The sequence below is a fragment of the Bacillus rossius genome, chromosome 3, assembly GCF_032445375.1.
Source record: "Bacillus rossius redtenbacheri isolate Brsri chromosome 3, Brsri_v3, whole genome shotgun sequence".
Lineage (NCBI taxonomy): Eukaryota > Metazoa > Arthropoda > Insecta > Phasmatodea > Bacillidae > Bacillus > Bacillus rossius.
This window is the reverse complement of record NC_086332.1, coordinates 120209383-120225221: the sequence shown is the minus strand read 5'-3', so window position 1 is coordinate 120225221 and position 15839 is coordinate 120209383. Positions and strand designations below refer to the sequence as shown.

At 33.1% G+C, this 15839-nt stretch overlaps 1 protein-coding gene across 3 annotated transcripts in view; it reads left to right on the top strand.

Moving 5' to 3' along the window:
* LOC134531204 (transforming growth factor beta regulator 1) overlaps window positions 1-15506 on the top strand; it is a 43813-nt gene extending 28307 nt beyond the window's left edge. For all 3 annotated transcript variants that reach the window (XM_063366859.1, XM_063366860.1, XM_063366861.1), the window contains 2 exons: window positions 2541-2772; window positions 15107-15506. In XM_063366859.1, coding sequence (XP_063222929.1) covers window positions 2541-2772; window positions 15107-15283 — 409 coding nt within the window. In that variant the 3' untranslated portion in view covers window positions 15284-15506. The remainder of the gene's footprint in view (window positions 1-2540; window positions 2773-15106) is intronic.
* Window positions 15507-15839: the final 333 nt, after the last annotated feature.

The following is a 15839-nucleotide window of genomic DNA, read 5'->3' as shown; positions in this document are numbered from 1 at the left end:
ATACAATAGGTAAATAAATTGTGTAGAGTGAAGACGAATCTAAGTTTTTTACCTTGATTTCGCATTTATCTCGGAATAGTCTAGATTTCACATTTTATAGCGGAAGAAATATAATTTAGCATATTTTCGCATCTATTTTGCGAAAACGAAAAATCACCATCCCTAATCATGGTCATAAACTATTTTTTTTTCTTCACGGTATCAATACACATATATACATGAGACAAAATCAAATAGACTAAAGTTTCAAGTTTGAGTCCAAATTAGCAAAAAGCTCTTTTTCAATTCTCCATGATACCTTTATGAATAATGACCCCCTTGTACATTTGAAATTTGAGTTTTTATTTTTAAGTTTAAAAACCCTCAAATCTTTATTCTCATGTGTTTTGATTAGTTGATATGAGATATTATGAATATAGTTCATTAGGGATCTGTGAGTATTTTAAAAAATACTAAATATCTCGAATAATTTGATTTTCAATCTGACAGTTCAAATGGAATATACATATTTTTTAAACTAAGATGATTTTTTGAGAAATTTAGATTTGTTTTCTGCAACATTATTCACACATATTGTTTTTATATTTAACAAATTATCAATGATTATTATGTAAAATTATGAATAAAACTCATGTTATGTATATAATAAGATAAAAAAACTACATTCAGACTTAAAATTTACTGGTTCAAGAAAATGCATTGTCAGGTTTTTTAAATTTCTTTTATTTTAAACTCTTTATTATGGCTCCATGTATGTTTCGCTCCTTTTTATTTTACTCTATTTTGGATCAATTTTTCTTAGACTCCTGTGAAGTGTGAATAAAAAATTTCATTTTATGTTATAATTTGATTTGAAAAATATTTAATATTCGTGAATATTGTGATATTTTTTCGAAATTCAATTGGAATGAAATAAAATAAAACTATTTGCAGAATACTAAAGTTTGCATATTTTTCCTTTCTTGCAATAGTATCTCCAAAGATCCACGGAAAAAAAAAATTGTTAACAGGTAACAATCTGCTGTAATACCACTATGCTATGCTGGAAGATGACATAGTGTTAAGTAGTTGCATGTATATGCTGGGGAAAAAATTATTTTTTTGTTTATTCACATTCTTTATCAGTCCCTAGAAAAAACTAGGTATTACATTTCTATTTATTACAATATGCTTGGTTGCCTTATTTTTGTGTGTGCTTTAAGACCATGCTAAATCTTGTTAAAAAAGTTTTATATATTATATTATATTATATATATATATATACATCGCGCGCGCACACACACACACACACACATATGCGGGGAAAAGTTGTTTAGGAATCGAGAAGGGTACATAATACAACCCCTTGGCCGAAGGGAACATACTAGGGCACATTTGTTTCCTTCATGCGATTTCAGACAGTGATGTACATTCTTTCCAAAGGAATGTAGATAGCTAGCTAAGGCCGGTGACACCTAATGCGTGTCTGCCACTGCGTTAAAATCAACTCAGTTACTTGGGATGCTATGACATTGTTTCAAATGAGAGCTGTCACACATGCAAGTCTGCTGCAGCCACTGGACACTGCTACATTGTGCTGCTGTGCCCCGGGACGGCTGGATTACCAGTCACCTGCAGTTGAATGTATGCTGTCACAATGTGTGCTTGAATTAAAGGGTTTACCAAATTATACTCATTCAGTACATATATATTTAGTTTAGGTTTTAAATGGGTATTTTTTTCAATGCAGAAAAATAAAAATGAATTTAATAGAAATTCTCCCTTTTTTTATTAATTGGTGCATGTAAAATTCAAATATCATAATAATTATTCAATAAATTATTATTTAAAAAAATATAATTGTTAATTAAATACTTTTTGATAGATACATTTTGTGATGTACTTCTGCAGCCTTTGTTAGACTCACATACCGCAACCCTTCTGTTGGACAGTTTTCAGTATATGTATTTATATATTTCAATTAAATGTAAAAAAAAAGATAGTTTTAGGAATAATCATTGACATTGGAAAATCAATAAGCAAATACTGTTTCTAAGTGGGCCAAGTTTTTTTCCTCACTAGTGATACATGAGATATGAGTCCAAACCAAATAGACTAAAGTTTCCAGGCTGAGTCTGAATTTGCAACAAGCTCTTGCTAAATTCTCCTTGATCCTTGTGCTTTAGATTTTAAAATTTAAAATTTTTAAATTCAAACATACTCATACCATTATTCTCTTGTGTATCGATTAGTTGATTTGGGATCTTATGAACTAAGCGCATGAAAATTTCAGATATTTTTCTTGCTTGCAATAGTATCATCCAAAGAGCCAGCAGAAAATAAAATCATTTACATGTAGGGAAATGACATAGTGTTTAGTAGTTGTATATTCAAAAAAAAAACTGTTTGTTTATTCACATTTGTACCTTAACCTCTTTGCGAAAATTGTTTACACTCTGTCTCAGACTGACAATCGTTATCAGTATTAAAAATAGTTATAGGCAGGAATGTCATATAAGTGCCGACTGAGAAGCAGCTGTACTGAGGACTGGACGGTGCAGGTTCGAGATAGTGGCGGACAGCGACCTGGATGTGCCGCTGGTGGGGGCCTCGGCCAGCGACTGCCACTCGCTGCTGCTGCAGCACATCAACATGGCGGTGGGGGTGGAGGTGGCGATGGCCCGTGGCAAGGGCCCCGAGTTCTTCGGCTTCTCCCATCCCACCATACTGAACCTCATTCAGAGCTCTCCGGGCACCAGGAAGTGCTCCGCCTACAAGTGGAGCAAGTTCGAGGTGGGCTCTCTCTTCTTCTGAAAAGAGGCCGACCCCTAATTTTGGATGGCCCCTCCAACGAAAAAAATATCTACGTCAGAATCACTATCACCCGCTCGTTTTTATACAGCTGCTCGTTTTTATACATCCTTTGCCACCGTACATTATTTTCGCAGAACCTATATTGGTGTGCTGCTGCACTGTTTGTCTATTTGACTTTGAGGTTGTAATTAATATCAGATGAGTTTCTTTCTTGTTTTGGAACATGAAATGCAGATGTGCCACATTTCTTGACAGAATCAAAAATAATATGTAGATAATTATAAATCTCAAAAAACTAACATGTAAAATCCCTTTCTGCGCAACATGTCTACCATACAATTTGTGTGTATACAGTACATACTGGAAGTACCGTGTTTACCAGCTGAAGGGTCTCCCCTTTGTAAGGGTCGCACCCTTAATTTTGGGCAAAAAAATCTAACATTTTAACTGTAAGAGTCTCCCTCGAATATGAGTGACACCATATGTCACCAGTTGAATACAAGTCTTTATGGTGTCTCAGTTTATTGCTGTGTAAGAAACTGCATTGATGTCTTTTGTCTTTCCCCCCTTCATCCTTAATGGCTCTTTGTCCTCCCTCCCCCTTCTCCATAGCACTATACAACAAAAAATAAAAAGGAAAAGAATGCTATTTTTTATACCCATGTTTTCCTTCCTGTCTTCTCCAAGAGAGAAAAGATTGCAGGCTATTTCCTTGTCAATTTTTTGTAAGTTTTTTCAATAAAAACAAGCATGATGCCCTTTACAGCAGTTTTGTGATGAATGAAATGTTGCAGTAGAAAGCTAGGAAATTTCACGCAAAAACAATGTTTGGACACAGTTGCATTACAAAAACCTTCCGAGATACATGTGATAATTGTGTACCGTGTCAGTTCACAACGGCGAGAGAGGGAGGGAGAATATTAACACTGCTGCATTGCCACACGCACTCCCTTCCCCTCTATTTTCTCTGTGTCTGGTTTATTTTTAGATTCCCCTCTTGCCGAGCACCTGAGCCTGGTGGCAGACAGCCTCGTTTCTAACCGGTGCCGGCCGGGTAGCCGCTCGGCAGGCGGCAGACACGTTTTAACTCACTGCTGAGATATTTTAACTAAACAATTAATGTTTACTCGTGATATATTTATTAAAACGAACACAGGCTAGTTATTTAACCATATAGTCAACCACAACAGTGAAATGTTAATTTTCTATTACCGAAAATGGTAATTTTCGCATATGGGTACATTTTATTAAACAAAAAATTGGCATAAAATCTGTGATCCTTATGCGGGTAAATACAGTTTGTTATATCTTACGTACATTTTAAGTTAAATAAACATTAGTGATGGGTTGAATCCTAATTTTCTTGAATCCAAATCTCAAATCTAAAACTCAAAGAGTGCCTCGAATCCAAATCTAGGTCTCAAGGGTAAAAAATGTAATAATGCACAAGAAATAAGAAAACTGTTAACTTCATCAAATGCTTCTTTATAGCATTTGTTAGTTGGTGTGGTTGTTTGATTCATTTGTAATTGGTAATTCTTAATGATTTTGCATTATTTTTAATGTAGCTAACCTATACCAACCAACTCATTTCACAGAATTACTCTAATATATTTATAATGTGTAATTAACTTAACCATCTGATAAAATGGAAAATTACTTGTATCACAATGCCTTTATACAAAATTATTGTAAAACATGCAAGGAAACTAAGAAAAAACCTTTTCAAGGGTTTTTCCGCCCAGAAATTACGGATGTTGGTTTTTTTTGTAAAAAGTTTTGAGTTGCAGAAACTCTTAAAAAAAAAAATACTTAAAATCATCTGTGCAACTTTCATGATTGCAACCAAAAACTAAAATAACTTACTGTTGAATTTTTTAGACACATGGTTGGTACTAAATAAAGCAGTACACCAATTCTTCATCATTCGGCATAAACAGGGCAGAACTAAATTTATAGCTGTTGTAATAACTAAAGTTAATTAAAATAAAGGGACGGGGCTAAACGTGTGTTAAACACATTTTAATTTATTTTAATATACTATTAATAACTATATCTTGGCCTAACCAACAAAATTTCAAAAACAATAAGTGTATAGAAATGAGAAAATAGGTTATAACCATATAATTTTTTTCATATTAATTTGGGTGTTTACCAGGAAACAAAGTGTTTCTCCACCTGAAAAATGAAACTTTGTGTCATTTCAAGTGATAAAAGAAAAGTCATGTAAAACTAGGTACAAATATAAAGTCAGTAGCAGCTACTCCTGTAAACAAAGCCATCCTGCATTTTCTCTAAACACTGAAAGACATGAAGATACAAGATGTATAAATTTGTGTCATACAAACAGCACAAAGAGCAACATATTGATGAGCGCCTAAGAAAAAATATTTCATTTGAGATATATTGAAATACTTTGCTATTGAAATTTTTTTCATGTGTTTGCGTGACGTTTCCAGAAATGGTGTTAATCTACTCGAAGAAATAGCTGTGTTTGGCACCAAACTTCGTGTTTCCTCAAAAATGTAGAGATATTTCACTAATAATAAAAAAAAAATTGAAGTTAAATATTTTCTGCCAATTTCATGCTTCACCATATTTTCGGGTCCCTAATTATTGCAACTTTACATCTTTATTGTTTTCATGAGCTAAGTTTTCAAAATCTGTACATCATGTGTTGTAATTTCATTTACGTAATACAATTACATTAAAATAAAAGTATAATATTTTGAGGAATAGTAAGAGATTGAGTAATAAGATAAACATAAATAAGACTATTAAACTTAAAAGTTTGTTGAACTTTTTAATTTACTGCATTTACAGTGAAACCTCATTAATAAAGTGTTTTTACAGTCCCTAAAAATAACATAGGAGTTATAGTACTACATAATTTGTTTAATACAAAAGTATGATTTTTATGTAATTAAAAGTTTTTTTTTTTTCATTAAACAATTGCATGAAGTAAAAGATGATTAACATGAATATCCCAGAATCCCAGAATAATGTTTTATATATAACAATTAGAAATTATATGAGAAGTTTCAACTAAAATAATCTGGTTCTGTTTAGGTTGGGGAAAAAGTTTAGAAATTTTATTCTTCAAAAATTATGGTAATATTTCTGCCCGTAGGTAATTTCTAATTGTTATATATATATAAAAAATATTCTGTCCGTAGGTAATTTCTAAACCTTTGCTTTATCCATTTGTCTCCAATCCTTTAAAAAGTAGTATAGTACAACATATTTTTTTTATGTTACAGGTGAAGCTATCCTAAAATTGCATTTTACAATTCATAAAAAAGTACATATTGTGCTGTATAATACAAAGTGTGTCAGTTTTTTTGTAGCATATTGTAGTGTTATGCATATACTAAACTAGGAAAAAAAATTAAAAAAATTATTTTAATTTGTTTTAGTAACTATACAAATATTGTGATTAAATTTTGCAATAGTATGGTTAGTACAAACCTCGTTGTTGCAAAGTGACAAAATGATGTTCCCTTGAGGTTTGGCTGTACTCCAATATTTTTCTTCATATCTTTTTCCTCAAATCATTTGAATACTAGAGATTCGGTGGGATTCGAGGATTTGACCGGCCCATCCCTAATAAAAATTTAACTGCATCGAATGCAAGTGCAGCTCTTTGGTATGTGAGCATGCATATTTACTTTGGTGGTTGTATACAGCTGTGCATTTTTTATCGTGTATTTTATATTATGTGATGTATTCATTTCCCAATAGTTTACTATGTAAGTGGCCAATACATTTATTTTAAGAGTTATCAACCTCTGGATTGGGATGCATTTTTCTGATGGTGATGCAACTATTCTTTACTAAACTGAAGTTACCCACAGATTTTTTTAAAAAAAGGTCAAATTTAATGGACAATATTGGCAAATGAATTCTGTTTGGCTGGAATGAAAGCATTGAGAAATCATTAAAAATTGAATACACGTGTTATTAGGGAGAAACCATAAATTGTGGGAAAAGATTTTGCAACATATTTTGTAAATTTAATGGAGATATTGCAATGTTTTCTTTTGTTATTGCTGGGTTGTAGAACTTTAAAATTTATTTTAAGTTGATAAAGATGGAGGGGGGGGGGGGTGCAATTGACAACAAGATACTGAAAAGTATTGTATCAACCCGAGTAGAGGCAGAGGTTTTTATTCTTAAAAACTGCTCACGAAACATAGTTCAGCTTGGAATCATGCACAAAGAAAAACCCTAATAGACCTAACATAAAAAGCAAAATATTTTAACTATACTTGACCATCCGTAATACAGCGTTATAATTTCTTTTTCTGAATGACCATGTGTCTCGAGTCAATTTATTTAATTTATTTCAGTACAATCAATTTCCGTATGCAATATATATTTTTTCTATTGACGGAGAAAAAAGTGAACATTATATTTGTTTGCAGCATTACCAACATATGCAGAAAAGAATATGGCGATTTAATTAGTGTATGTTCACTTGCTTCCAACGGTCTAAAATTCTGACAAACAAGCAAGGTGAAACACAAGTTTTCATAATTTTTATAAATATTGTTACGGTTTATAATGTGAGGAGAACTGGGTTCATAAGGGATAGCCCAATTAGGTTTTATTACAGTTTTATTGATTACTAATATTTACATCACTAATAAATAATATTACTTAAAAATGCCTAACCACCAATTACTCGCACTTAAAAATGTTTATTCTCAAGTCACTCAGTGTTTGGCAAGTTCCACAGTCCACACTCCTCACTGCGCCGCACTCCTGCGGAACTCTCGCCGCACTCCTCGTGGAACTCTTTCGTCAAAAACCTGTCTGCTAACTCACCGATCTCTCGCCGCACTCACCTGTCCTCACCGTTGCGAGAGATTGTCGCCCCAAAAAAACTCTTGCGGAGGCTGGCATCACTGCTTAAGTAGTCTGTGGCGCCCTTCTTGAACCTTCGTATCATCCCAGGCCGACCCGATGCCCAACCGAGAAGGGTGGAGTCGCTTGCTCACGCGGCGGCCCGTGGAATTCCCGAATGGCGCCAAGGAAGGTGCAGAGGGGGGAGGGGGTAGCGACGACCCTTGTGATCCGGCCAGGCGCGCGTGGCTTGCCTTACTTCAGCGGGCCACGTGGCTGTGCAGGGTCACCAGCCAGCTCCGAGCCTGGTATCGCGGTCTGGTCTCTCGCGTTCGTAACTATATTTACGTATTATTATTTCTTATGTTGGTATGCACATCTACGCTTCAAAATATTTTCCTTTCTAATTGTTATGTAAACTTTGATTGTATGATAGACATGTTTGGCTATTTGGAATTATTATACTTTTTTTTGTGGTAAATTTGCTATAACTTACATGTTATGGATATTTGAATAAAAAAAGAGTGGCCAATCTGCATCTGGGTTCCTAAACAAGAAAGAAACTACAATAGACCCCTGTTATAACATTTTTCAAAGGATCATGTGGAAAAAAGCATTCATAATAAGCAGGAATTATCAATTTTGGCACTTGTCAGTGTTTGAAATTTTTACCAATGGATTAATCAAGCTATGTAAACAAATTTAATGTTAAAACCACTTATGGGTACTCTAAATGTTTGAATTTGCTTAACCAAGGCAAGCCAACATTAATTCAACTTTATTATGCTTCCAGCTTCTCTTTTATTTATCTTTATAAACACACTGCCCCATTTCTGTAAAAGTGTCTCGTGATGACGACGTTGGGAATTCCTATTTCCAGTTTATTTGGCACTTGAAAATGTGTAACTTTTCATTCCTACAGTCTACGAATTAAATAAATTAAACTCTTTACAGAGCAATATAAAAAACTTTTTTTTTGCCATCACAGAATATTTAGAAAACTAAAATATGTACTGTAGAACTGCTTAACGTATACCTGAAAAAACATTAGAATGGCAAGAACAGAAGAATTTTTTTTATTTCAAGACAAGGGTGTCAAGTGTGAACAGACATAACTGCGAATCTTCTGTACCTTCAACATATTATTAAAATCACAGATTTAGCCAGCACTAACATGTAGTACATGGAAAATCTACATCTATGATGTAAAAGTGATTGTTAGCAAAAATGTATTTTAAGTGTAAATTAACCTTTTAACATGGTAAACTTCACAGATGGGATAAGTATTGGAATATTTTTGTGTTTTAAAACATTTTTTTTTTGCATTTATTTTATTTTAGAAAGCAAACGTAATAAGCAGGAAATGTACCATTCATGAGATGTTATATGAAGAAAATAAAAATGTTGTCATTATTGGGAAAATGTCAAGACTTAAAAAGAAAATATGATGTTATAAGCAAGAAAACATTATAACAGGGTTTTAATTCTGATAGTAATTGCAACCTCAAAGTGATATATGTACTATGCCAAAAAAATGAACAACTGTGCTTCAACATGTCAGAATAGGTTCTGCGAGAATAATGTGAGGTAGTAAAGGATTTAGAAAAAGTGTTGAAAGTGCTTCCGTTTGGAGGACATCATCATGTAGGGGTGGGTTTGTGAGTGAGATTGGCCTGTATTCAGGTAAATATGTTATATTGCATCGTGCATGAATGTCGAAATGATAAAAAACAGTAATAGAATCTGAACAACAAAATTTGATGGAGTTGTTTTGTTGGCTAGATATTTTTATTATGGAGACATGAATGTATAGAAATAATCAATAGATGTTGTTAGTTTGATAATTATATATACACACATACATACATACATACATACAAACAGTTAAAAAAAATATATATATATATGGGCTTGAATATAGTGATAGGTCAAATCTCAATTTTTTTGAATTTTAATCTCAAAGACGAATCCTAAAGAGTACTTTGAATATACTCCTCAAATCCAAATCTAGGTCCCAAAGAGTCCAAAATAAAATGTACAAAAAAATGAAAAATATTAACTATAGTGTTGAAACACTATTTATGTACTAAGTTTCTAGAATCATTGCATATTTTAATTTTATTTATATAATTACATGTTAATAAAAGTATAATATTTTGGAGAATGGTAACAGTGTAGGTATGAAAACAAATTCCACTTAGTTTACTTCTGGTTCCGAGGTTATCAATATTGAATTGAATTTACTTTATTTCCTCTAATAGTTTTCTTGGGATGTTTTCCCTCGAATAGCAAATCCTTTGAATGCTAAGGATTTGAGTATTTGATTGGCCCATCCCTATTCGTAACCAAAAATAAACAATTATGTAGTCCTATGATTTAAATATGCCACGTGCATCAGAGAGCAAAACTAAAGTATAAAATTAATTGTTACGTATTGACTGTGTTTAAAATATTGGTTCCTACTGATTTATCAGTTTTATGACATGTTATAGAAAAGATGTAATGTCGCCTACTCACATATCAATTTCAAGTTAATTTTACTTTCCTCCCCAGATTCCGGGGATTTTGAGACTCATGTCACCCTGAGTCCTAACTAGTCGGACAATCACAAGTAATTACTACATACTTGTTTATAAAATTAGTGGTTTAAGAAACACATACTGATAACAAATTTAGTGCAATTCCTATCAGTGAAAGTGGAAAAACTAAAACAGAAATCTTGTATTTTTTTATTGTGCCTAATGTGCATTTCCAGATTATTAGCTAGAGGTTCCGGTAAAGTTATGTTAAGCTGTGTTTGACTAATAAATAAGTTATGTAAACGAGTATTTCAATATTACTATTATTATATGTGTTATTGTGTTTCACTCTTTAAAACCTGTGAACTACACCCTTTTCAGTCATTATTTTGCTATTATTCTGTACCAGTTATCATGTTTACAGTTATTACTTTTAACCTGCCACATTTTACTGATATTACAAGAATATAATTCACGTGTCTTAATTCTATCTGGCTATCAATACTCATCCTACTGTGTTATGATTTATATTTATATGTGCACAGCAGAGAGTACACACAATACCACTACACTTAAATGTACACATAGCTGTACAATACTAACACTTCAAAATAAATAATATTAAATTGGTAATGTATATTAGACATAGCATACCTTGTGAGTTTGTCATTTACCAACATTGACTGATAAGGTTAAGTCATGAGTGCGATATACATAAATACCCAGTTTTAAATGTTTTAATGGGGTGCATAAACAAAAACACTAACATTACACTGTGTTTTATACACGCAACAAATTTTCAAAATTATTTCACTACTATCTCGTAGAACAGTATCGGAATAAATTGCATGAACGATTCAAAACACGGACTTTCTGTGGCATTTCGAACTGAAAACATACTACCTATTATTTGTATTTGTTTCATCACACGTACTTGTAGCGAGAAAAATAAATAAATGTCAACAACCATGGAGTACGACACAAAACACGGACACTCCTTTGCGATGGCCATTAAAAGAATTGAATACAATAGTTGCACTGGCGTATAAATTGATAGTCACAATCGATCTACCACAATGCACCACAGAGGCAGCTTATTTACTGTATGTATCTGTGATGAAACAGATGCTGCGATTCAAAAAGTAAATGATTAAAAATAAGTAATGGTTCTAGATTTCAGAGGAAATTAGCAGAAAAAGTGTTTGTAATTTTACCAAAGTAAAATATCGTATACCTGGTTACCATAGCAACAAAAAGTGTGAATTATGTAAATATGAGCCTATTTAATCTAATTCATAAATTCAGAATTGAAAAAAAAATATATTTTTTTATTTTTTTTTTTTTTAAATTGATTGGATTTCGGTGTATTTTGAGGTTCACAAAAATGTTGTGGATCAATATTAAGATTAGCAGATCCTGAGAAATGAGGAAAATAAAAACTGATGTGAAAGGTTTTTAGATTAGCTTATGTTTTGCTAGGTTAGTTACTTAAAAGGGAAATAGTAAAGATCAGTTGATACATTAAAAAAAATCGACTTACGTTATGCACTGTTTCTTCAGCTTTCTCTTTTAAAATTCGACCATTTGTGGGAATTCCAAAACCACAAATATTTGTTGTTGGTTAAAAGCCTCGTATTACTTTGAAATCTTTATTATGGAATCAAGTAATTATTGAAAATATTGAATTACCTTTTAAGTTGCCATGAAACCACACATTGGAGATCCTCAGAGGCCCTGGTGCAACCTGCACAGGTGTTGCTTCTCTAATTATATTTTTTATTGGTAGTAGACACCTGTAGGAAGGTCTGTCATTACCAACGGCCAAATAGAGTGGGGAAAAATTAATGTTTATGATAGATACCTTGAAAACCACACATTTGAGGCTCTCAGAGAGACTGATGATACCTGTATGGTGGTTGACTCTTAAATTTTATTTTTTAATGGTAGTAGACACCTGTAGGAAGACCCTTAGGTCTATCAACATCATTGCACATTTTGATGTAAAAAAATTAAAACCAGGACAGAATTTGCCGTATTTGCGTATAATCACGTAGGCTGTTGTCCCAAGCTCTCTGCACAATGACACACCTGGGCGGTACATAGATCCAGCGGATAGAGCTAACCTCAGCACAGTTAGTATTCTTGGTACTGGTATTAACCTCTGCGGTTATGTTTTTGTGGCATTCTTTAATTTTGCCTCAAAATTGCTCAATAAAGTTAAGAAAATCTCACGTTAATACACTTACGAGATGTCAATATAAAACCTCTTATTTCATTAATAGGCTAAATAGTTAAAAAAAAATAGTAATCTAACACATTATCTAAAATACTACAATCCTACATCAAAGTTCAAGAGGCCTTTTCTGTTCATCATGAAAGTTCAACTCAATAAATAACACGCTTGTCCAACTATCTTTTTCACGCATAATTCGTAATTAATAGTTACATTGATTCGTAGACTTAAAATTAACCATTTGTGGACACAGTATTTTCATAAAACCAGAATCACACTGCCTGCCCATTTAACGATTTCCACTTTGTCTCAGTTCGTAAAGGCGGAATACATAATTTAATATAATCGCTCAAACTATTTCTGTTTGCAAGACAACTTATTCATAATTGTTCACTAGCAAAATTCTGGAACCAATCTACACATGTAAAACCTTGTAGCTGACCCATTCAAAGCAACAGCATGCTTCATTACACTAAAATCCGTCCTTCTGAATTTGCATATTTTCCGTTTCTAACGACTTAAATCTATTTGTGTGTCGTCAACCTTACTTTACTTTACTTTACTTCACGACACAGGCATCCAGAAGCATCCCTTGTAACTCATGGCGTGATTTCCTCGCTCGGATCTGCGCTCTCGTAGCCAGTGAGATTACAAGTCCCTGGGCTGCCGATAGTTTGCACTGCAGCACACACTGCCGCTGATCACTTGTTCTTGTACGGGTAAATATTTACTTGGGCGGTATTTCCGAAAAAAAATGTTAAAAATCCGAAAATACCTTTATTTTATGCTCTTCAACTTCCTCTTTTCATTAAAAGTGGCAGAGGTAAGAAATTCCAAATACTTTAGGAGATATTGAATTTTTAAATTTCATCATATGTAGTTGAGCGGTATTTGCGAAAATAAATGTTAAAAATCCGAAAATACCTTTATCATATGCTCTTCAACTTCCTCTTTTCATTAAAAGCGGCGGAGATAAGAAATTCCAAATACTTTAGGAGATATCGAATTTTTTTAATTTTGCAATACAAGACCTGTGGAACCATTCGAGCGGCGCCATTTTTGTTATTTTGCAGTGTGTTCGTGAATACGTGAATCGTGAATGCGTAATTAATAAAATGGTTGATTAGGTCAGGTCAGTTACATTATTAATACTTTCAAACTAATCCGACATTAAAATTTTTTTTTTGAATTAATTTTAATGGCTATTTAGTTTTAAAATATTTATAATGTAACTGACCTGACCAAACAAACCCGGACAGAGGGTGAACAGTAAACTAAAATGGTCGATTAGGTCAGGTCAGTTACATTATAAATACTTTCAAATTATTTATAATGTAACTGACCTTACCTAACAAACCCGTAACAAAGGATGTACAGTAACAACTCACGTAAATTTTTTTGTTACTTATTACTTGCGCAACAATATCAAAATAACAAATAAGACTTTAAAATTAGAAACGTTAAAAACTCACCTAAGTTGGAGGCGGTAATTAAACACCGTTTTAAACAATAATTGAACTAAATAATCACGTATAAGTTCATTTGAATTCTGGCCTATCACGAACAATCACGTGACATCATTATCCAATAAAAAAATAGATACTCGTACGTAAACAAGAAACAATGGTGTACGCACGCCACAGGAATGCGCTGGTTTTGTGCTGAAATTTAAAAATTCGATATCTCCTAAAGTATTTGGAATTTCTAATCTCCGCCGCTTTTAATGAAAAGAGGAATTTGAAGAGCATATAATAAAGGTATTTTCGGATTTTTAACATTTTTTTTCGCAAATACCGCTCAACTACATATGAAGAAATTTAAAAATTCGATATCTCCTAAAGTATTTGGAATTTATAATCTCCGCCGATTTTAATGAAAAGAGGAAGTTGAAGAGCATAAAATAAAGGTATTTTCAGATTATTAACTTTTTTTTTCGGAAATACCGCCCAAGTAAATATTTACCCTTGTACATCTTCGGGCGTACTTGGCTCATTCCAAAAACAACCGAAGTGAGAATATTTAGCAAGCGTGCTTCGGGAAGCACAAATTACAACCAGAGAAATAACAAAATTATTTTAAAAATTGAAAAAAGATTACTTTAACCAGACTATGAAATTTACAGAAATAAAAATTAACATTACTAAAATTATTAAAAAAGTAATCAAAAACAGCTACTAAAACATGGTTTAAATTCTGGTTTCCAACGTAGGGAAAAAGTTACCAGGCAACTGGTAACACCAAATAATCTTGTGCTATGATTTTTTAGATGCCATACTGTCTTTGATGGTGTTATGATTTAAATATAGGTAGTACTGCAATCAGATTAACGTTTTCTCTCGCTTTTGTGACGAGCATGTAACAGTTTTTGAAACCTAGCCGTATGTTATCTGAGCAAGACAACATGTTGCCGCCAGCAGATACATTCGGCAGGCCACTTGACATAAGTGTCGCACCTCCGTATTGGCTATTGCATTCTTGTCAGTTCCTCTTCAGCGTATAACTGACTTCACCCCTACTCCTGCTATAGCATCTCCAGATGTTTACTGTTTTCAGGCTTCTGATACAAACAGCAAACACACTTTAAAAATCACATATACTGGGAATGAAAGAATGCTCGACACAAGTGGATTGATACTGTAAGTAGATGTTAATCAGGACCTGTGGAAAGGTTAATTAAGTCTGAACAAGCTAAGAGATGCGTGTGTTATGTTTCAAGGTCAGCAGGACAGGTGAGCAAGTAATGGAAGACAAAGACCCAGCTCTGAATTTTGAGGCGCTTCAGCGCAACATTGCGTTTGCGCGCAGCCACATGGTGGCGACAGTTAAAGAGGAGTCGACGGACCGGATCCTGTCCAATCCCAACGCCACCTTGAGAGGGCTGCTGATGTCGTGAGTGGACCTGGCCCCCAAGGAATGACAATGTGCTTGGAAATGTGTGCTCAGTAGAACCCTGGAATAAATTTATTCACTTTATGTTCAATCCTTTTCTTCAGCAACATTTGATCATGTTATAATAAAGCTTGCAGATAATTTAAAACAGGGTTCCTTTGTATAGTATGTTTTACTTAAATGCTTGTACACTGCCTAAATAAAATTATAGGAAATGTGCAACATTGTCTGTGCAGTTATTATTGATACTTTTTTCACAGTTGACCTAATCATTTTGTACAATAACTTTTATTTAAGATATGTATTTTTTTTTGTAAATATGAAACTTCTTTTATAAACTTTTGACTTAAAATATTACATTTTTTTGAGACTTTGGTTGATTTTTTTTACAGGTCGATTCCACATTAAATCAGTACAGACATTCTACCTTGCCCTCTTATAGTTCAATGATTTTTTTTGTCTATAGTTTACATACATCAATTTATACTTGACACTCTTGTCAATTCCTCTAAGATTAGATTGTTTGAGCTACTGTGCTTTTAAATTATTTTTAGAGATGT